The sequence below is a fragment of the Centruroides vittatus genome, unplaced genomic scaffold (assembly GCF_030686945.1).
Source record: "Centruroides vittatus isolate TY-2023 unplaced genomic scaffold, ASM3068694v2 contig_453, whole genome shotgun sequence".
Lineage (NCBI taxonomy): Eukaryota > Metazoa > Arthropoda > Arachnida > Scorpiones > Buthidae > Centruroides > Centruroides vittatus.
Window position 1 is genome coordinate 1,821,647 of NW_027122249.1, and position 25,218 is coordinate 1,846,864.

Genomic DNA, 25,218 nt, shown 5'->3' on the forward strand with positions numbered 1-25,218 from the left:
TATTGCATCGCAACTATTTGGATAAAGGTATGTCACTTTCTTTGTTTTCATCATCATCATCAGACATTAAAATTTCAACTATTATCAACTAACAATCAAAACTTCTTTTTCTTTTTGAATAGTTCCTTATTCCAATCACTTAAGTACTGCCAACAAATATTTGAAGTCATCCAGGCTTTTTTGTTCTCAGTATAATCAACAGGAAGATTCTTTACATTCTTTAAACATTGTGGTTGTAATGAAAACACTGTGGTTCTGACAACTAACAATTTTATTTTGTTGGTTCTTGTCATATTTGCAAATACAAGCACCGTCAAGCAATTCTTTGATTTTTTTCCACCAACACCTTTTCCCCCTTTTAATTTAAACATGTAGTTGGTCATCAGATTATAACAAAAATCCTGTTTCGTTGAAATTGTAGATATCTTCATCATTAAAATCTTTCCTCATTTCTGCCCAAACACGGTCAATCCATTCGTTTGCAATTACTGGATTGACAATTGAGATTCTCCACTAATTTTTGAATCAATCCAACTAACCATTGTTACATACAAAATCATTGCATGTAAGTTGTCCAACAAATTTTCCTGCTTGAGCCTTCAAGATCGGTCCATCTATTGAAAATCCAGCACTTCTTTGCATACTAAACCAGTGAAATAATGTTTCATCAATGTTTGCATGATCACACTTTCTAAATTTTTTGTTTTGGTTATATTTTTCTCTAGCACCAATAGGCAGATGTCTTTCTTTTTCCATAACGTCAATACTGTTGAAGAAGACAGAAAACTTTCCACATCAACATTTTTAGCACCAGGTTCTAACTCATGAATAATTTCTATTTTTTCAAACACTGAGAGATACTTTCTTTTATTTAGGGACATCTTTCTCATACAAGGGTTTGTTTCTAACTACAGTGTATGGTAATTTTACAATAGTGGTGACGATTAGGTAAATTGGCAGATTAGGATCAGAAGCTAGTCAAGAAAGAGGGAGACAGTCTCCAAGAAGAAAGTTAAGTGATAATTAGGTCTGTAATTCATGCAGGTCATAAAACTAATTATCCAGTGATCTTAAAACTGAGTAAACCTTTCAGTTTTATCTCTTCCAAGAATTTGGTACTGCATTTCCTACTACTTGAACAATTAAGAATGTTCACATTTGCATAGCTACTGAAAATTTGCTAGGTATATCCATGAAGTACACTCATTATAACCATGAGAAAACATACGGAGACATGCGTAAATTAAAATTGTTATGGCATTTTGCACTTTATAACTGAGAATTCGTTACATTCGTGTTTGTTATAACCGAGTTCGACTTTAGTTCAAAACATATCGGCATATCACAACTCACCAATTGAACCATGATCAAATTGCATAATTTGGTCCAAAAAAAGATAATTAGGCCATCATCTTTGCTAGGATTTATGATTAGAAATTAATTTAATATTTTGGAAGGAGAGCTCAACCCAAAATAGGACTACTAATATTTACTGTGCAGATGCAGCTAACAAAACTAGTAATTCAGATATAAATCACATTCTGAGCCAATCTTTTCTTCCATAATCTTAAATAATTTATTCATTAAATACCTACATTTAGGCAAAATTATATTATTTGATCATTTAATAATTAGTTTATTTGTGACCTGAATATAACCCAGCTTGTAATTTAATTAAATTTATTTGTAAAAATGTAAAATACAAAAAAAATGAACAAAGAATGAGATAAAAAATTGATGATGTTCAATTTTATGTACTTTTATGATATTATATCATTTAAATTACTCGTTTAATAATTATATCAATACTTACAAAGAACTATTAAGTTTCCACTGCTTCGTGCATTTCCGAATGAATTCTTTGCAATACAAGTGTATCTTCCTTCGTCTAAAAGACTCACAGAACCAATATAAAGATAACCATTATCTAGAATTTGGTATCTTCCGCTAGTTAATATTTGATTGTCACGCCTCCACTCAAAGGTGGGAAAAGGTGCGGCTTCGGGACGGCACGGAATTGTAAAATTCCCACCCTCGGCTGCATACATTTCAGTTTCTAGTGGATATTTTTCAAATGACGGAGCAAGTGCTAGGAAAAAAATACATCCATAAATATCTAAACATAACAAAGATAAAATAAATAAATAAAATAACTGTGTGAAACTTACATAAAATTTTTAATTGTCCAGAAGAATAGGCAGAACCCAGTTGATTCGTTGCTTTGCACTGATACATGCCTTGATCTCTTTCAAATACTTGATCAATTGTTAAAATATTTTCGTATATTCTGTAACGATTCACGTCTTCTGGTTTTAAAGTTCTTATATTCAATTCTTCTCCGTTTTTGTACCAGGAATATTTTACGTCCGGAATGCCAAAAGCCTCGCAGGTCCAAGTTAACGACGAGCTTACATCCATTATTTTATCGTCCAAGTACACGGTAAATGAAGGAAAAGCTACAAAAATGAAACATAACAATATATATTACATATATTAGAATAATTAATATTTTATAATAAAAATTATATTACCTTGTATCCGTAATGGCGTCGATTTTCTGATGGATTCTACATAGTTGTAAGCCGTACAGATGTAATCACCCATATCTTCGACTTTTATTGCTGGAATTTTGAGAACACGATTGTAATTCTCTAGCCGGGCGCCTTCTGGCAATCGATTCGTAGACCCTGTTCTGGTCCAATTATAAGAAGGTACTGGACTATAATGTGAAATTTTTAAATTAGTAGCAACAAACTATTAAATTCATCATAAATACACAGAAATATGCTAGATTGTTAATATGTCAATGTAGAAACAGACTTATGCCAATGTGATATACACTTATAGTACAACATATTTTTGTCTGTACTAAAATTACATCTGTTATGCTAAGTTAAATGCAATTGTGGCACTCTAAGTTCAATCCATAACAGTACTCAGCCAGCTAATGGCACTCCCATGTTGTACTGTTGTGGAGTTGTACTTAGGCCATTGACATAGGAGTCATTCCCACCATGATTAACTGAGTAAGGTTATATCTAAATTTACTGTATTTACTCGCTTATAAGATGATCTTGCATATAGGATGAGGTGTGACTTTATTGCTCAAAATAAAGAAAATTAGATTTATTAATATAATTTAATTTAATTTTGTTTAATCACAAATAAAATGTCAAATGCATGTAAATGCACACATTGTCCTGCAAAAATTACTAGCATTTTAAACTTTAAAGAAAAATGTTGTAAAATTGACAACATAATTTGTTCATGTAAAGCTGGACAATCAGGAACCTTTTTTGCCAATTCTTAACAGTCGAATCCACTCTCCATCGATTACACTTATAAGTTTCTTCAAATTCTGATTTCTGAATAATCATCTGTTTTCATGTGGGAATGGATTAAATTGGGCTCCCATGTGATTTTGGAATTTCAAATTGGAATTCAATTCAAAAGGTTTGCTTTTCCTATTGCTATTCATCTTTACTCCTGACAATGCACGAGAACAATTGAAACAACCCAGATAAAATACTTTTGTTTTAAACACCAGAGGATGAGCATCCAGTAAAAAATGCAAACACATGGTTCACAAAAATTATTGCAAAAATTCAAAGAATCCTTCACTCATGCATATGACCTAGGTTTTCGAACAGTGAAAAATGAATGAAAATCTCGTCTTATATGCAAGTAACTACGATAAATACATCTGGAAGTGAAGGCTTGCTTGGGGTCTGGATGGTGCAACTAGCAAGCACACCACATGGCAAGCAAAGATAGCAGGTTTAAGCCCCAGCCTAGGTCAGTTCTTTTCTTCCAGACAATTTTAAATTATTTAATAAATTATTAATTTAGTTAAAAGATGGTGCCTAAGGTCTACCTCTAGTAGCAAATAACTTAGTATTAATCATTAAATTAGTGGAGTTATAGTCTGATTATTTATGGCGCTCATTTGGTTATGTTTATATATACATATCAGGCTTTGCAATGTTTGATATACTAAAATAATGAATAAAATACAAACAATTTCTGATATGATTATTAAAATTTATGAGAGTTTTTTCTTGAAAGCCACACTCAATAATACGTATTCTCAAGAGTGGCTTCCGAGAAAACTGCATAAACATACAAGGAAAAAATTCAGAAATCAGTTACTTAGCTTTCCTGGAAACTTTTGGTGGCACCACCTGTTATGATATTTTACTGTATTTTGAAAAACTTTTCATATTTTCAACTATTATAAAATGGCAAAAAGCTTAATTTTCAGGGTAGGAATTTTATAAAAAAACTGTAAATTAACAACGTACCTTGAACCTGTTACCAATGTGAGTTACATGAAGAATAAAGTACACCACAAACATTTTTGAACAGCTTAAAGTTCTTCCTCAAGTGATACACAGAATAAATAGAACACAAAGATTTGAAAATCAGATCAAAACCATGTCTCATGAAATTGTTATGTTGGACATGCAGATTCAAGTGGGTAGCCGGTGTTGGCAATTAAAGATCGGTGTACTGTATATCAGGGCCTGCCAAGCAACTGACAAATTCAGCTCTTCCTTGTGATTGATGCATGTGGCGGTAAGGCTAGATTTATAAATGGAAATGGCCTCTAACCATCTCAAGTGTTCAGGGTGAGGTGAAGTGAGGATGACCCTTGCTTGGTTAAAGGCTGCCTCGATATCAAGATCAGCTGTATCCTTCATGTAACTCACACCAGTAACAGGTTCAAGGTGCATTGTTGACTTCACTCCAGTGTTGTTTAGATGTAAAAACTGTAAATGCTAATAACTAGTAAAATTGTCATTAAGTCTGATCCTACTGGAGATACAACCCCCATTATCTCCCCATCCCCTCAACCTTTAATCTCCAAAATTTAATAGCATCAATCCCCTAATAAACAAACCTCCCTGCAAAATTTCAAAAGTTTTCTGATGAGAGTTATTATGCTTCAAAGAGGGTGAACAAAATTGTGTCCCCCAGACACAAACACACTAACATCCATACATAGAGAAACCCCCTCCCCAAATTTGTTACATTTCTCAAAATTTCAAGGTCCTGAATCCAAAAATGTAAAAATCTAAGGTGTCATTTGTTGACCGATTGCCATACTTTCCTTCTGTTATATATAACATAACAGGAAAATCTTATATATAACAAAACAGGAAATTCCTTCTTGTTTAGATGACAAATCAACATTGTCATCTAAACAAGAATAGCAGCAGCAAAGCAGAAAACGAAAACAGAAAATAATGTCTCTTAAGGACAAAATTGAAGCACTTATATCATTTGCAAGAAGGAAATCGGCAGCTACAGTTGCTCGTGCTTTCACCATTAATGAATCTAATATAAGACACATTGAGAAAATAAACACAAATTAGAAACATGCTTTTATTTTCTACTAATATCTTTTCAATTGCCTAATCTTATTTTTACATATTTCTCCTTTCTATATTTGTGGAATTTTGCAGGACATAACCCTCACAAACCTGAGCTTCTACTGTATTTAAATGTAATGATTATTCCAAATTTAAATGCCTTTATTGGTTTTGTAAATTCTACACATAATAAAATATTATGCTAATTTTAACTTACTATCCATATGCCACGCATTCCAACCTGACATCGTCTCCGACCAGAGGAGTGTCCGGAAAAGCCTTCGGAAAAGTATTGGGAAATTGCAGTTTCTGTCCGCTAGCTGTAATAAATATTGTATATAATCATATCTTTTCTATATATATATATATCTGTAATTATAGTCTCCCAATTAACCAGCACTATATATATTAACATTCCCTGTGGTCTTCCAAAAAGAATTCTACCATTTTAAATTACTATAATTGTGTTAATTATTATCCAAGAACATCATAAAGTACATTAAAACATTGGAAACCATCCAAATTTTCACATTTGACTGCTACACTTTCTCAAAGCATGCACCTCACATTGCACAGTACACATCTTCCTATGCTTGCAATGACATACCTATCATCACTCCTTCCAAAGCAGCCAAAATTCTACAAATCCTGAAGATTACTCCCATTCAATGACAACAAATGATTCTGACTTTGTGAACTGCCGAATGCAAAACACTTTCTCTATTGCCATTTTCATTTGCAGTGCTTCTTAGAGGCAGCCGATGACAAGACATCTGAATGCAGATGGAAGACGCAACTCAGTTACTCTATTGATTGCATACATTGAATACTTCTAGGTAATAAATAACATAATTATAGTGATTTTAAATGGTAGCATTCTTTTTGGAAAATCCTATACTTAGCTGCTATTTCAAACAATGTTTTCATTCAATATGGTTTCTGGAACATGATAAATAAAGTGTTGTTACTACAACACCAAACTATTCAACATCTGTTATTTGTCCTTTTTTGTTGGTCAATACATTGTCACTATGTTGACAATGTATTGAGCAACAAAAAAGATGAATATGTCAAATAATCTGGTGTTTTAGCAATGACACTTGTGTTCAAAAAGCAAATATATATGTAAATTTAATGAAATATACAGAACTTACATGCTGGACCAACTATCAGTTGGAAAAACGGTCCTGTACGCCCAGCCGGAGCTATTACACTCTGAACAGCACAAGAATAATTGGCCTGATCTGTTTTCTCCAGTGAAGAAAAGTATAAATTTCCATCAAACGATGCAAAAACTCTCTGGTCTTCTTCCACAAAATTTGGAAACTTATTTCTATTCCAATAATAATTTACACCTATAATTAAAAAATGTTTTGATAAGTTATTGTAACAGTTTAATCAAATTTGTTAATCTGTTCGGTTCTTATTTGGTAAATTCTATATCAAATGGACACTTTTTTCCAGTGAATTAACTTTGATGCGATTTTGGCTTGAATGGAAAGTGTCTAGTTAGTTATGCTATCAAGATTAACAAAAATTCATAAACATATATGTCAAGTCCCATAAACCATAACTGAGAGTTGCAGAAGTGCTTAATTCTGTGGCTCAATTGCAGTTGCTTTTTAGGCATATCAAAATTTAATTAAATTAATTAAAATTGCAAATCACTGAAGCTTTAACAGATGTCAATAGATGACATTCTTTAATTTTCACTTGGTTAATTTTACCAATTTTACTTATAGAGCTCCATAAAATAGACATGAGCCATCGTTTAATTTCATTTTTTGATCATGTTCGGTTTTTTTGTGTTCTCCAAAAAAGAAAGCTTTGGATATTTCTTTTAAGCAAGAACCAGTTTGCATTCTTGCTTGTTTGTAGAAGAATATTATGAGATGTATTGACAAGTAACAATGTATTCAATAAGTAGAGTGTCTACAATTCTACTGATACAGAAAACAACTTTTGTTATCCTAACTTACATTTGTAAAAGACTTCTTAATACATTTAAAAATGTCTTTGAATCCTTTTCTAGACTGGGGCTTTAACAATTTACAAGACAGTCTAGAATATTGTTATAAAATAACTAATCATGTGCACGTGCATTTTGATTTCTCCCCTGATTTTTACCTATTTCAACTTATTAACTTCCAGATTCTGTAGGTCCACAAAGGTTAATTCTATCAAAAAACTGACTTCATTAAGAAAAATCAATATGAGCATAGTGAAAAGAATAAATAAAAATTATTTAACTAATAATTAAAGAAATGAAAGAAAGTTAAAAATTCATTAAAAAAAATATATAAGAAATAACCCATTAAAACACACTAAAAACAGCTTCAACCTTTCCTTGTTGGGTAATCTTCAACGCACAGACATTTTGAAAAACAGACTAGTCTACAAATTGAAAGTTATAGCTGTTAGTCTTCAGTGTTCTGGGTTTTATGATGAAATCTTTTGTATTAAAATTTTAAGTAATTTTGCATTTTTGATTTTCTAATGTATTAAAAAAGGTTGTATAAGAGTATAAACTGAAATAAGATTACAATAAAAATGAATCAAATCTATTTTATCTTGAAAAATTATTATATAAATTACATGATTATATTAGGACTTCAGTTCAATTAATGATTTAGAGAGCAAAATTTTAATGATATTATATTCAAAATATTAATGATTTACGTAATAAACTTCTTGATGGCCAATACATCAACACTTGTCCGAATAATCACTGTTTAGTTGAGTAAAATTATAATTATTAATTTAGATAAAAGATGGTGCCTAATATCTACCTCTAATACCAAATTACTTAATATCTAATCATTAATAATAGCAAATTTATAGCCTGATTAATTATGGAAATTGTTTGGTTGAGTATTAATCAATTACTACATAAAATACGAAGCGGATTCTAAAATTGTAAAATGGATTTATGACTAATGATGCAAATCGAATAAAATTTTTCACACTTGTGTTCGAAACAATGCTTTTAAATTGTTTCCTTTTATTGTTCCTATATAATACATTCTATTATTAATAGTGTATTATGTAAGAACAATAAAAAAAAACATCATTAAATATGTGGTTTATGATATACCCTTTAAAATACAGTGTACTTTTAATGGTATTCTATAAACTGTGTATTTGTCCTTTTAAAGTTTCGTTTAATTTGAGGAAATTGTTACTAAAATATTTTATGACATTTACAATCTTGTAATGCACGTAGCAATAGCAAAATGCCTCTTTGGAAGAAAACGACAGTCAGTAACTTACTGGTTAAAGTTTTGATTACGACCGATTTGATTCATAACGTATTATCGACCGATCTGATTTGCATTACACAATTTGATTATTTAAAAGGCCATTTCTATGTTGTCTTCAACAACATAGAAATGGCCTTTTGCAATGGTCAAATGAAGGTATCCAGTAATATCATCTACAAATATAATGCAATTCTTACAATTTTATAAAAATTATGTTAAATATTTAAATATTTTCAAAAAATATTAAGGATACTCACGTGGATAGACTTGAGGTGGATCACAGGATATTGACTTTCCCCAGTTTTCTTTTCCATATTCTGCCGATCTCTTCCTGTTAAATTCTGGAATGGCTGAAATTAAATTTCTTTTGTCAAATAAACGAAACAATCATAGGAATTATCGTTGACAATTTTAATGTGCAACATATAATAATAAATTTACTTTTATCAAAATTAAAGTGATTTTACTCAAAAAAAGTTGAAGTATGCATCATTGCTCAAAAAAATTATACATTAAGTTAATGTTCTCATATAAAAATACCCATTAGTGGCAAGATAATAAATGCTAAAAGTGGCAGAGTTTCGACTAATAACCTCTCTTCAAGGTTCAAAATAAAATTTTCCAGGTCAACGAAATTTGCGACAGAAATTTTAAAATCAACCTTCTCATTCTAACTCTGGTACCTTCCAACATTTTTCGAGGAAATTCTCTGGTAAATGCAACAATTTGTCACTCTCTCCTAGAAATTTGTCGTGTAACTTTTTCAACTAATTCTAGAGAAGATGGAACTGTCTAAATTTTCCATTTCATCCCTTTTGATTTTTTCTTACAATAAATGTAAGACTTTTGTACAAAACTAAAGAGTAAATTTTCAAAATTCATTCCAAAAACATGAGAATTATAACAATTAAAAATCCAATATAGTATAATGCACCAAAAACAATTTTACATCACAAAATTCTCGCCAACACCGGCAAAAATGGCAATATTCATTTTGTTAAATTTTACTAAACTGTCTTGCCAGAAATAGTGTGGAAAGTGAGGCTTGACTATTAGTAAGTTCCAGCTCTTCATGTAAAGAAAACAGTCATAAATTTGATACTATGTACATTTTGCTCAAACAACTGGCTAACCGATCAAATTTTTTTATTATTGTCCACTTTTGAATTTCACAGTTTGTTTCATACCCACCATTCACATAAATGACCCAAAAAGAACCAAATGTGAATCATTTACTGTTGAAATAATATAATGCCAACAAAGTTTATAAAATCAAATTATTTTGGAAACAAAAACTAGCCTACATCTTTCCAGGAATATCCCAAACAAACAAAGTTTTGTAGAAACTGGTTCGGCTGTTCTCACATGATACTGAAAATAATTACATGGACCTCAGAATGGCATCTAAATTATCTTAATGCAAAATTATCCAGCAAATTCCATACCAAAATAAAATACGGGACAACCATCAATTTTCTGCCACACTTTGTGACAAAGCCCTGTACAACTTTGTAGACCGATCGAGGACACGTATCAATGACTTAATGGTAAATCCCGGACCACTAACAATATGTCTCCTGTGCATCTAAAACACTAAAGACTGGTAGAAATTTAAATTAAGTATATATTAAATGTATACCAGTGTCTAATTTGATCTTACACTTATATAATTTTTTAGAAGCCACAGATAAGATTAAAAGTAAATAAACTGAAGTAAAAATCATACATAACAATCAAATTCTCCAAACAAACAAAATTTTTCACTCAACTGATTAACACAGTTAATTTAATCAAACAAATTCAAAATAGACCTAGATTATATCTAAATATCTATTAAATTGTTAAATTCTTTCAGCAATGATGTCTCTTTATAACCCAAAAAATCTGGTAGATTACTAACAACACATGTTGCTGATTGACATGATTTTGTGTCGTGTGACCATCATTACAATATGCTGACAACACGATTTTGTATTGGTCAAATGCTAGAAGTTTCTAATAAATTGTCCATGTGTTATTTTTTGGATTTCACTTATTACTATCTGGAAGCATAAGAAACATTTTAGAGATTAGCCTATATTTAATTGTTCAGTTTCTTAATTAAACATATTTAATTATAGTAATTTTTATTATTTACATCCTTGTGTAGGTGGCGACAACTCAATTTCACGTCATCATGTATAATTCCATATTGTAGCCTATATTTTGCATCAAATATGGCAACTCAAAGTTTCTTACACGACAATCCAATTGCAAATTCTTAGACAAGTCTCCAGGACTGGACTCAGTGGCCCTATACCATGTCTTCTCATTCCCCAGATCATGCCTCTAAACTTTTGTTTTTCTTTTATGGGGCTATATAAAAGATGGGAAATATGAAAAAATTACTAACATTGAAGAACTGTTAACACAGTGGATACCAGTGGCAGTGATTTCAGTCTCCAAGGGCCACCTAAAAGCAATGAATAACATGGAAGCATTTGGAAAACTACCATTCTTGCTGATCTTGCACCCCTCTGTGCAAGGAATAGCAAGAGCAATCTATAACCAATAGCTATTAGCTAAATAATCTAGCTTTAAATCTGATCAAAATTTTCCTGTTTCTACATATTAGTCTAAGAAGTTTTAACAAATATTAACTTACTTCCAAAATCTAAAGACACAATTTGACTAATTATGGTACCAAATTTATTGGTGGCAGAGCAATAATATTTTCCTTTGTCAGTAGACTGATCCGGATCAAGAATCATCAGAATTCCGTCGGTCTGCGTATAGCGATAATCAGAGAGGGGGTCGATTCTTCTACTGACCATTTCGTCGTGATGATATTCTACCTACATAGAGTCGAAAATTAATATATAAAACAAAGATTACTTAAATATAACATTTAAATCTTGTTTCAAAGGCACATAACAGAAATCGAAACTATTACAAATTATTATATCAAAGCATGTCCTTACTGTTTTACATTTCCGTGTACTCTATATATTGTCTACTTGGGCCTTGTTTATTAATAGGACTTATTATACTGGTGAAGTTTCTGATTAGCAAAGAGAGGAGATCTTAGTCCAAAATCAAAATAAAATATCTTTATTTTTACCAGATGAAAATAAAAATATTTTGTGTTGACTTTGGACTAAGATCTCTCTTTTCTAATCAGAAACTTCATCAGTATAATAAGTCCTATTAATAAACAAGACCCAAGTAGACAATATATATACAGAAATGATTCATTTTATATTTTCAATCTGATTGAATAATTGGATCCACTTGTAACTGAATTATTTTGGAAATATTCAACAAACTTGACTATTAATTTGTAGAACAAAACAACTTTAATTTAGAAATTTAAACTATCAAAACCCTTCTTTCTAGTCATTTTCACTATTAATTTTTATATAAATCAGTGACGAATACAAGAGGAAGGCTAGGAGCTCCATTTCTTTTCCATTGACACAAAAACAAATTAAAATTTATTTATTCAAGCCTAGTAATGTCATTAAAAAACATTTATGATGACAGATATGGTTTCTTGGACGTCTGCAATACAATAGTCACACAAGCATTTAAAACGTCCTTCTTAATTATTTAAATACTTTTTTTATTTTCAACTCAGACTCTCTTTTGTGCACTTCTGAATCTGTCACCAGTATGCATTATTTACTAAATTTACAGACACTTCTATTCAAAATTAAATACAAAACATAATAACAAATTTCTGAGTCAAAAATAATTTTAGAATAAACTTGATTGAATAATTTTCCTAATATAGTATACATGAACCTATTCCAATGGGCAAATATTAAAAGAATTTACAAATATAATTTATTGTATTTACAATATTATTAAGATAATTATATTATAGAAGAAAGACAAAATTAAACTTACCTGATACCAAGTGTAAGTAGGTGGTGGATAACCCTTGGCGACGCACCTCAATGTGGCTACGTTATCTTTATCGCTTTGAGCAAATATTATAGATTTGGGTTCTTCGATAAAATACGGACCCCTTGGCACTTTCTCTTCATCTGTGACTAATACACCATAGCCTATTATGTTTAATTGATCAATAGATTAGCAAACAAAGGCATGCTTAACCGGTTTGGCCATTCACATTTACTCTCTTTTATAAGCGAGCTCAACTCACAACAGAGTCGACTGGTATGGGTGAGGGATAGGGAACAAAAGCCTAATCCCTACTACCCTTATAATATTCTTTATTCCAAAATTTTACAAGCTATGCCATAAGGCAAATGGTAGCTAAACCCCCATTTCAAAAAACCCATCAAATAAAAAACTAAAATAAATACATCTAAACAATAACATTATATATTATTTTTTATAATTTAACTTATATTTTTTATAGTTGAGATGATAAATTTTCAACTTTGACAACAGATTTTTGGTAATTACAATAAATTAATTTTTAATTTAGAATTTCTTCTCATGTTAATTTTAGAATTAATAAAGTTTGATATTAACCGATGAGTTCATCAGTACAGCAACCAATGAACATTGCACTCATCTGGTCATAGATACAGCAAACTCCGATGAAGCAATACAGCCAACTCCATGGTTATATTATTAATACCATTTTTACTACTTGTCTGTATTAACCCAAAGTTATTTTGACAAAATAAGCCTCAAAATGTCATCATGACACTGTTTGCTGTTGCCATCTTGTTAGGCTGCTGGATGTTCCCTGAAAGCTTATTAAACTATTCACCAATACATTGGTTGTGGCCAAGACTGATGCATACTAGAATGTACCCGACATTAAAAACTTTACAGACAAAGATGTGGTCAAAGTGGCACAATCTTTTTTGTAATTGAGATAAGTGGAGAATGCACTGTGCTTCTTCAGCATATTTGGTAAAAAGTAGATTACAGAACTTATTTAATAAATAAAAAAATACACTTTCGACAAGACTGTAATAACATTTTCTGTTTGCAGTGGCTACCAATCCCCAAACAATCAAACCTTCATAATCTATTGACTAGAAGTTTGCAAAAAACAATGATTATACAACTGTCTTCTTGTAAGTACAATAAATTAATATTTAGCAATTCACAAACACTTACTGATATCTCTCTCCATGAGAATAATATTATCAAGGTTTTCTAAAGGAATTTCACAAATATAAGGTAATTCTTCTTGTGGAAGCACTCTGCTCAATCCCCATTTGTTTGCAGAAGTAGAATAACTGAAATGTAATTCTTATATTATACTAAATGCAAACTAAATAGTTCTTATAACTTAAATAAATATTAATTAAATCTTTTCACTAAGCAACATTTAAGTTATATTAATTAGGAACAATATGATTATTTTAACTTTACATGTATTTTATCTCTAATTTCATATAAATTGCAGTCTGGTTATTTAATGATATAATGATATTTGGAGTTTTAAAACTACAAAAACAAAAAAAAATCTAGTAATATACAAAATAAGACAAATGGAAATTTATATAACTGTTTAAATTCTTTTCTGTAATTAATAATTATGCTAATTAAGAATAAAAAATTCTGATTAATATGAATTCAACACCAACTTTCTGGCACCTGTTTTAGTGAGACAGAACTATTGATAAGATGCTTAAAATTCCCACCACAACAGGATTTCTTCAATAATTGTCCAAAGATGGTGTTGTATGTAGTGCACATTTGTGTAGATTGTCTATGTTGCAGTTGTTGGTGATCCCTGTATTCCATGTGATTTTTACATCATGTTAACTTACATTTGTAAAAGTGATTTGTCAATGGGTTCAAATGTATATCCCAATTCACATTTAATATATACCACGGCAGTCCATAGTAATTTAGTGATACAGAAGGAATATAATTAGTGGTCCATGGCATAATGAGTTATTGTTACATAATTGCAGTTGATCTGACAAACTGTTAAGCTCTATTTACATTGTCATACAAACCACTAAGAACAAACAAAACAAATACTAACCAAAACGAAATACTGTCCACATTGTACTATGCAACACAAATTAAAAAGTTAGGACACAACTGATTAAAAAGGTTTTGAAAGGTTACAAAAAGCCAATTGATCAAATAAATCAAAGTTTGACAAAAGTCAAGATATTCTGGACTCCAAACAAACCGATCAAAAGTTTGCCAAAAAAGGACAGACTGGAAGTTTGTATCCATTCTGTAACAGTTTGTAAGCCAATGCAAAACCTAGCTTTAATTCAGCACAGTTTTGGAACAAAACGGTAGTCTTGTTGTTACAATGTAGTATTAGTTTGTACAATTAATTTTAAGTTTTGTTCATAATTAGCATAGAAACAAACATGTTATCACAAACAAATTTATCACACGTCTTACTTACTTATAAACCACATGTCTTCCATAACCCAACTCGTTTAAAGGATTCAAAAGTAAATCAATGTTGCTAAATTTAGTATTATCGCCTTCCCAAATCCAAGAATTGTCGTCATCGCTGATGCCACTTGTATACCACCTGAGAAAATTTTTTAAAATACATTTTTTAATTACATTATCATCAAATAAATTTAGTTATAAAAAGTTAGATAAAAATAACCTGTAGTGCTGGGGATCATGTTCCTTTAGCCAGCTTGAAATGAATTCATGTTCCATAAAAGAATTCACAGACACCAGGTCAGAATTATAAGTTCGGCACTTGGATCGAGCGGACTCAAAAGCATTCAAAGGAGAACGTACAAATTTGTAACAAGACTCTCTGTGTGAAACCCATTCTTTTGGACAATCTTTACAAAAAGCTGAAATATATATTTATGTTACTTTTAAATTTAATTCACAATAAGTTTTAATAATGTCTAGAAACTTACCCATTGAAGAAAAGTATAAATAACAGAGTGGAAAAATTAAGAATCCATTAATAGGCATCTGTAAAAAAAAATTCAAATTATTACAAAATAATTAAATTAAAAATATTTAATAAAAAATAATAAATATTTAACTAAATCATCATAAAATTTTCCTCTTTTGTATGATAGTTTGGGCAATATTCATGTGATTTGGGTTCAGAAAGAGAGCAGCAGGTAAACCAAAAAAAAAAAAAAAACTGTAAGATTTCCCTATAAGAATTTAAGGAAATCCTGTAGGTAAATTTTGCATGGTAGTCTACTACAGAACAATCTAGTGGAAACTGCAACAATGTGCCCCTAGAGCTACTGCAAAACACTCTATACTTGCCATGGAAACATAAAACAATGAAGCAAGACTTAAATTTAAGAACAGAATTGAATATTCAATACCCTGTACATTGGTTAGGAAGTAAGAAAACAGGGCATACAGCACTAAGCAGATCAAAGAGACAATAGAAATTAATTAAAAGCTTAAAGACACTTAGAAAAGCATTTTCGACTGGAAAAGCTCACATAATAGCAATCATGGAGAAAGACAAAACTTCAACTTACGTTACAGGATGTTTAGTGGTTAGAGTGTGGGAATTCTATTAGGAACTATACTGCAATTGGGATCTAATGGGCCAATTAAACCTAAACCAATTAGATACTTTGAGAGGAATTGTAAATCACATCCATTACAGTTGAGCAGACAATTAGATCAACAAAATTGGGTAAACTGGCAGTAATGACAGTATTGGCACAGATAAAATCCTAATAGTTGAAAATGTACTCCTCAAACTTAGCACAAAAGTAGACATATTAGTGAATCAGTAAACTTCAAATTACCCAAAAAACACTTGATACAAAAACACTGGAAAAAATGCACTCACAATTCTTCTATACAAGAAAGTAGACAAGTATAACATTGAAAATTACAAGCCAATTAGTCTGCTTCCTATCTTCTATAAAAGTTTTACCAAGATATTGACAAACAAGAACATAACAAGCTGAGTTGCTATCAATCTAGAAAATAAAATGGGTTCTGTAGTGGCTATTCTGCATAAACATTGCATAAACTTGAAACAGGAGTGGGTTTATTTTTCCTTACTGACACCTATTTCTCCTTAAATTGCTGATATTGGCTCCCCAACCATGCATATGCTCACTAAGGTAACTTACAAGAAGACACCCAAATTCCAAAAATCACCATTCTCAGCTCTCGTTGAAAAAGCATTCAACTCAGTGAAACAGAAACTGTACATAGGATGTCATTTTTCGGGTCATTAGTCATGTCTACATAGAAAGTTTAAGTAACATATTGTATTTGTAGCCAAGATATCTGAATTTTGGGAAATGGTCATTAATCTGAACAATGCCAACAGATCGAAGAACCCAAAAATTAACAGGCATGCTGAAGTTTCAGGTACTATACATCACACAAGGATATTACAATCTAGAAAGAGTGAACAGCTAAATTTGTCTTGATCATTTAATCATCATAGATGGAGATATAACAGGAGAAATTAATTGCAGGTCCAGTTAACTTAGACAGCATTATCAAGAATGAGGAATATATTTAAGACTTACCATCTGCCTAAAGCAATGTTTTTTAACTTTTTTTTCCAATATTGACACCCCTACTTTATATAATCTTTTTAAGGCATCTTAAATTCTTTATTAATGTAGAGTTATTGTGCTTTTAGTAATACATGTAAGCACTCTATTTCGGGCACAGAGGCCAACCAATGGCTGAGTGGATGTAAACGAATAATTTGTTGCAAATTTGCACTTTGCCGATGGGCTGAACTCATGGAGTTTTCTATGTATTTTTGCATATCCAATATCTATATAGAATCTAGTTTCCCATAGAAAATCCTCCTGAGTGAACTCTTGGCAGATTGCCCAAGTGTTCTGCTACCTTCTTCAATTGATCCATTTTGTGACAGCCCAGTTGAAAACCACTGGCCTAAAGCATAATGCATATTCAACATATTCTACCCATTACAACATATGACACTGAAACATGGCTGCCAACAAAGAAAATTCTCAATAAACTTCAAACAATCCGAAGAAAGATAGAACTTGCTATGTTGGGAATTATTCATAGAGACAAGAAAAGCAACAAATATAAACATCTATAGTAACCAACGATGGTTATTTCTTAATGTTAAATATACTGGAAGAGGAGATTGGACCAAAGGTCCGAGTAGCATAACTGGCAACGCGTCCACACAGGAAGTGGGAGTTGCAGGTTTGAGTCCCTCTTCGGGCAGATTCTTTTCTTCCAGTTTAATCTAAAATTATTTATTTAAAAATTATAATTATTAAATTTAATACGAGATGGCACCTAATGCCTCCCTCTAGTGTCAAATTCACTTGTAATTTATAATTATTATTTCCAAATTATAGTCCGATGATTTACAGCAGTTGTTGGTGTGTCTTTGAAAAGCAACAAATAGATAAAATCAAAAATGTAGGTCACAGATGTTACAAAGTGTGGACATGGTTAAAGAATTGAGTATGGATGGGCTCAGCATATAGCTAAGAGACTAGACAACAGGTAAACAGGAATCATCAGAGTGATACTCAAAAGATGGAAAGAGTTTGAGAGGCAGATCTTCAGCTAGATGGAAAAATGCAATTCAAAGAATAGCTGATATCCAATAGAAAAAATTACCAAAGTGAGAGAGAGAGAAGCGGAAGATCAAGAGAGAGGTCTTTGCCTAGCAAGCGGGCCAAATTAGGCTTATAACGATCTACTATAAAGATGATAAAAATTGTCATAAATATACTTCCTTATCGTCTTATTGCATAATTATGCAATGAGCATCATTTAATAATTACAAGAAACCCAGTCAAGCAGATACACCCCAAACAAACATTATTAAAGTTTGCATCACTATATTTCTAATCAATAAACTTAGGCTAAAAACTACAAAATCAGCATTATTGTGCAAGTAAACAGATCCTGTTCAGTTCGAAAGTGAAATTCTATCCACAAAGACAACTAAACTGTTTACTGCTACTAGTGTCTAATTATGCTTTCTCTTGTTATATTTAAACAATTTCTAAATGATTAATATTTAAATTATTTTATATTTATTTAACAAATAAATAATAAAACAGATAATTAATATACAAATGAAAAATTCTAAAACAAGCAATAGAAATACCATATGATTGAGCGATATAATTAATTAATTTATTATGATATTTAGATTAGAAAAGACAGTGTCGTTATTTTATATTTTGATACATTATAATTATTAAAATATAATGTTAAATTACATCAGTTAACTGCACTAGATTTTAATTTGATGTGGCAATCTAAATTTTTGCTTCTAGGAAATAATGCTAAGCAGTATCGTATGAATAAGTATTGAAATTACCAAGGTAATTATTAGAAATTAATCTACTATTAATTGATTAAACAACAAAAAACAAACCAGAAACTATAAATAAGATACAGTGTATAAGGTACTTTCAATATCATGTAGAAAGACGACACAACCGATGGTAAGACATCAATAACCACAGACTATTAGACAAAGTATAAGATGATACACCAGATACGAGATATAGCAGTCCCGAAGATACCAGATATAGAGGTTCAGAAGCGTGCAAGTTGACAGGACCTCTGCACAAGATACAGATCTGTTGAATTTAAGAATGGAAACTGCCATTCATCGTGCCTATATCAAAGTGACTACATCCACATCCATGGACATCACAAGATGTCATCAAAATTGATTTATCTGCTTGACTGGAAGGAAATATATAAGCAAACTTTCTCTCTCGGGCACAAATAAGAAATTAATTTTTGTAAAATGTTCTTCATTTAGTTCTTCCATTATGCATTGCCACTTTACTGAAATCTCTGCAACCTTAATCTTTAACCAAGATGTGTCACAATTACTTTGAGATTTTAATAAGCCATGTAGCTTATTAAAATCTCAAAACAAGTGTAAATACTCTCATGAACTGCAAAATCTAATATACAGAGCTCTGTATATTTATAGCCATTCCTTTTGTAGGGTATCTGGAACAAAAACTACTAAAAAAAAAGTTTTGTAAGTAATTCCAAAATAAATTTATTAAAATGCTCTTTGTGGTAACAACAAATTTTTGTGGATATCAATAATTCTCCAATGAATCCCTATATACATGCCTCTTGTAGTAAGACAGATATCCAGGCTGTATTCAATTTCTCACTAAGTGTTTTCTAGCAGCTGCAGAATTATGTAACCTCTTATGAAAATGTCACAGATAATTAGTTGACTTTGTTATCCCTTATTCCTTAATGACACGACAAACAGACTCTGTCAGATTGTGCTGGAACTCTTCCCAAATTTTGTTGACTTACCATTTGGACACTTTCTTGTCACCCGTGTTTTTCTTTACAGGAAAGCGAGAAAGTTTCAAGCAGTATTTTATGCCACACCACGATTGCGTGCATCTCTGGCAGAATGTCCTTGTCGGTATTTTTGTCAGAATTTCCTTTGAATGTTTGCAGGAAATTTTAATTTGGCAAGCGTAATAGTTTTTACGGTTTGTTACTTCATCATTTATTTAAACATTAAACCAAAATAAAATAAATCAAAATTAGGATTATTGTTAAATTGACATTAAAAAGTTGTTAAAGAAATAATTAAACAGAACCAACAATGTTTTCTCGTGCTTAAGCTTTCTCATCTGTCGATCAATAGAAAAATAACGAGATCAAAGTATTGTCCTTGAATAATAGTCCAGATTCCATACGTCTAGAAATTGGATTGCATAGTAATAAATAAACCTAGAATATATTCAATGAAAATGTAGAAACTTTTTCTGTTACGGTAATGCTAAAGTTACACTTGCATTCGCTAAATAATGTGCTATTCCTCCAATAATGGTCAAAAATGGAAAAAGTCTAAAGAACATGAGGTATTTCAAAATTCGAATTCTGTTCTTTAGACTTTTTTTATTTTCCAATAATACCAGATGTTCGTTTTACAGATAAATAAAGTTACCAGACTAGATAAAGGTACTGTGTTTCTATATTTGTTTCCTCATCTATTTTGCAAAGGGCTATGCTGTTAATCAGGAAGCCAACACTTCCCAGCCATCTATTTAGGTTATCCTTCATGGCTCAACTATATTAACTCGATTACTCACATTTAACACATTTGGGGATATTCTGAATGGTACATTATTGAATGTATTGAGACTATAAAATGATTGGCCTCCAGGCATTTGTTTATATGTAATTGTTTACATCTGTATATTTGCGGAGAGAGAAAGTGTGTGTATAAAGTGATTAAACCACGATGACAACCCATATAGAAGTCATTCAGAAGTGTTTAGTGTCATAAGGAGGTCACAATAAGCTTAAATATTGAGACAAAATACAATTATATAAAGGAGAAAAGGATAAAGCCCAAATTTCTTCTTCATTTTTTGTCAGATATTTTAAGAAAATCATAAGACGAAAGGGGGAGGAATGTATATTTATTTTTACACGAGAATCCTCTAAAGGTGTTCGAATTAAATCAAAACAGACAACTCCCTCCCTTTATTTTAAATGTTTGACGTAAGATCTTCGAAGCAGTCTCCTATTTATAACCATTTATCGCAGGAAGCGATAAGGGAAGCCATAGAGATAAAATTATGACTCGTTTCCTCCACTGATAAGAATTTGATTAAATTTCTTACCTTTCCTACAGACCGCCTCCACGCCCTGCTTCCACCGGAAGTTACCTGTTTGAATTTTGACTACCAGGCCAATTGTTGGCGCTGCGGTCGCTTTGAAAATAAACATCCGTCGAAAAAGGTAAATAAAAAAAAAATTAAGTCGCACGTCCGTGATAATATTTAACGCCAAAATAAAAACAATTTTAAAAATATTATTATAAATAATTTATTTTAAAATAATATTATATAAACTTTTTAAAAATCGTATCGTTTATAAATAAGGTCGGTTCGTTTGATATGTCAATTTGACGTCATTTTTACACTCGCCAATATTAAAATAGATAAATGACGTCATATCGATGTTGTAGATGTTTACTATGGTTATTAAAAGTGATATAGATATGAAAATTTTTTCCTTCTGAACGATATTTTTTTCTTTTCAATTATTTTTTGTCATTACATAGCAGATTTCATTCATTTTTTTAATGCGACGAATATCTAAACGTTATAGACATCAAACTTTCGATTTTCAAGGTGGCGTCTCTATTTTGAATTTTATTCCTACAAAATACTTGCATAATTGAATAACAATTGAAACATTCATAATTAAATTTAGCATAATAATAATAATAATAATAATAATAATAAATATGCTAAAAACTTAATTTTGAAATATTTTTGTTTGCGATATTGTCTTATACAGCATTTATGAACAATCATGCAAAATAATGTAAACATTTGAATGAATTATCCTTATTTAATTAAAAAATATGAAAATATTTAATTTATTATTAATTAATAAATTATAAAGTGGCGTAAAAAGTTATGAATAAAGCCCAGATTTTATTGATGTTAAAACCTTTGCTAATGGATAAATCACTTAAATCAAGTATCTAGGACAAGATGGGTTCAAAATCCAAAGTTTTAAAGTGCAATTTCTCTCATTATTGCAACGTTTATGCAATTAGCGCATTGTTTATTTAGTTATTTTTTCGATTTTTACTTTTGATTACGAGTTTCGACAAACTGGAAATTGAAATAACATAAACCCGTAACTTGGTGCTAACGGAATTGCAACGGTCACTATCAATGCTAGCCAATCAGCAAGCATTTGAATTCAAAAATATAACAAGCACTAAGCGTTACTCAATGAGCGTTCAGAGCACACTTTTACCCATTATTCACAGTACTTTTTGATTCCACTAAAAGTGCCGAAAGTTCTACTATATTCGAAGGAGAAATTACCAGAATGGATTCTATCATACAATAACAACTGAGAAGAATGTCTCTGTGACTGATACAAGACGTTTTACATCAATCATCACTATAGGAATGGTAAATTTTCTTCAGGATAATTTTTAATATCATTCAGTATTGTAAGTATAAAAGGGTAAATTATGCAAAATGATTTTCAAAAGCAGTGTACAATATATTTCACAACTGGTATTGGCAACGGCTGATTCTAAAAGATTGAAGCAGTCTATGTGTAAGGTTGCCGTCTTTTAGGGGGAATCAGTTAATCCCGCGTCAGGATGAACCTAAGGGAAGTTTGCATGTGGGTTGTGGCGAAGGAGGCAAATGACAAATATTTTCCAAAAGAAAGCCGTTTATTTTATAACATTTAATTTATGCTTACATCGATAATTGACAGATCCACTTGTTTATAGTCCTTCGGAGTGGAGAGAACTTCGAACTTGGTCGTAGTCCTTAAGTAGACGAGATGGGATCGCCGGACGATGCGGATGATCGGTGAGATGATGCTGCGGCGTCCTAGGTGATAGCGCAACACAATATACAGAACACGACTTTTTGCTGATTGCAGAGGAGACTGTCTTTCGACCTTGAATTTTTGATTTTTATAGTTTTTTTTTTCCACTATTCGATTGGCCCCTCGTTCCCTTCCTCGCTTCCCGATTGGTGTCGCCTTTGTTTCAGGTGAAAACCGAGACCAACTCGGGTCACGGGAAAGGTCCGATTCGGGGTGTCTATCCGGTGCCTTTTTGTCTATTGTGCTCGGAGATTGTTGATAAAACCACAAGATTCGCGCTCATAATTTAGCCCGTTATTTGTGATTTCTGTCGTCTGCGAACTTTAACGATCATACGTGTTGTTTTTCTATCCATTAAATCTCTCTCTCTTTCCCGAAATTGTTTTCCTAGATTGAATATTTATGAGCGCTTGTGTCAGAATTCTATCTTTCGGTTTGACGTTGACAGATCGTTTAACACGTGTTGGAGTCGTTCCGGGACTCGTCGTTTACATTTTGTGCCGCGTTGTTTAGATCAAAAATTGTATTTTCTTTCTCTCTCTCATATATAGTCTAGCGTTATAATGTAAGCGTAAGAATTCCGCAATTTACGCGATTTCGGACCTCGTATATGTATAGTGTGTGCACGGGGATTAGTATTACAAAGACTTGTGTTTTGTATTCATTCTTGGAGCTCACAAAGATGAATGCTGATAAGAGAACCTCAAGAAAACTGTATTTACCTAATTGTTAAGTGGAAACTGTGCAAATAATTAGAACCCATCTAAGGAACAGCTACTATTACATAATGATGAAAATGTAGGCATGAGAGATGTGTAAATAAGTTGTATTATGCGTGATATCATGAAAAGGATATGCGAATTAAACTGATTTTGTTTCAGATCCCTGTGTGGTTAACCTATGATTTGATGTATTTGAAGTGTCGAAGTCTAACAAGATATATTTAATTGCATGCAACACGTTCGAAAAGAAAATCCACATACGAGACTATTCTGTATGTGGATTTGTAAATGAAAATCTATTATTGATTTCTTCAGGTAAATAGCATGCTGGCCTCACACATACATTTCCCAATGTGTACTTCATTGAACAAAACATTTATTTGTTTACAGAGAACGAATGTGAGAACAAAATGCTCCTTTATCGGTTGCAACATCATATATGAAGAAGATAGCTAATACTTTTACTTTACAACTTCTTAAGATAGCTAATACACTACAGATCTACTTCCCAACAGGGTTGGCATGATTTTAAAAAAATATGTTTTAAAACATTTATTAAAACATATTTTAAAGCATGTTTTTATTATTTTTTGGAAATAAAACACTTGATATAGTAAAATAGAAAAAAGCAGAAAAACTTCAGCGGAAGACTCAAGAATGTGCAAAATATTTTATTCGATATAAAATATAGCATTTTTAAATGTTTATTTATGGAATGGCATTTTTAAAATTCACATGTACTACACTAAAACAGGATTCTCAGCAGTGGCTTTTTCAGTTTGAAAAATCTTTTTTTTTTTTTTTTTTTTTCCAGAAATGTACAACGCTCATTAGTGTTTGTTTAGGTGCTTGAAAACTTTAACAAGCTTTGTTGCCTTTTCCTGTCCAAGTCGATTTCTAAGTTTTGAATGAACCAGTCCATAGGTGGAGAAAATTCTCTCAATTTCCGTTGAAGAAGTCATTGCTGTGTGCAGCTAACTGGCTGTTATATACAACTGAGAAAAAGTATGGGCGCGTTTTTTATGCAGCGCTCGATAAGCGCTTTACAGCTAATCCTCTGAAACCCGTTTCTAAATGGCCAACGCTGCTTGTAACGTCATTTCGCTACACTTTCGCTGCATAAAAAGCAGGCCCTATAGCTATGGGGCAAAAAGTGACTTGTGGACTTTTACATTTTTGGACTCGGAAGACCTAGAAACATCCAGAAATGTAAGAAAAAGTTGGTTTTTTTATTTTGTATGTATGGGGAAGGCACGACTTCGTTGAATTTCGCAGTGTAATAACTTTCTTTTGTCAACAATTACTGAAATTTCGTAAAGAGGTATGTGTATTAGGGGATCGACGCTATTAAATTTTGATAGTTGAAGGTAAAGGGGGTCTCTTGTTTAATGAAGACATTACTCGTTATTAGCATTTACAAATTCTTATAAAACCAGTCTCTACTCTCAAATTAAGCCTCAAGTTTATTGCCATTTTATAATAATTAATAATATGAAAAGTTTTAAAATAAGATCTCATAAGAGATGGCGCCAGACGTATTTTTAACTTTTCTGCCGAGAAAGTCAACAATTCTTTACTGGA

At 31.4% G+C, this 25,218-nt stretch overlaps 1 protein-coding gene across 1 annotated transcript in view; it reads right to left on the reverse strand.

The window, feature by feature from the left end:
- The window catches only part of Cont (Contactin), a 30,509-nt gene extending 9,239 nt beyond the window's left edge, over positions 1–21,270 (reverse strand). Inside the window, exons 1-13 of the mRNA XM_067272750.1 lie at positions 21,169–21,270; positions 15,457–15,514; positions 15,189–15,387; positions 14,976–15,107; positions 13,715–13,836; positions 12,521–12,681; positions 11,277–11,466; positions 8,890–8,982; positions 6,527–6,727; positions 5,590–5,692; positions 2,532–2,719; positions 2,169–2,456; positions 1,814–2,089 (exon numbers count right to left, since the gene is read on the reverse strand). Coding sequence (XP_067128851.1) covers positions 1,814–2,089; positions 2,169–2,456; positions 2,532–2,719; positions 5,590–5,692; positions 6,527–6,727; positions 8,890–8,982; positions 11,277–11,466; positions 12,521–12,681; positions 13,715–13,836; positions 14,976–15,107; positions 15,189–15,387; positions 15,457–15,514 — 2,011 coding nt within the window. The 5' untranslated portion in view covers positions 21,169–21,270. The remainder of the gene's footprint in view (positions 1–1,813; positions 2,090–2,168; positions 2,457–2,531; positions 2,720–5,589; positions 5,693–6,526; positions 6,728–8,889; positions 8,983–11,276; positions 11,467–12,520; positions 12,682–13,714; positions 13,837–14,975; positions 15,108–15,188; positions 15,388–15,456; positions 15,515–21,168) is intronic.
- Between the last annotated feature and the right edge of the window lie 3,948 nt (positions 21,271–25,218).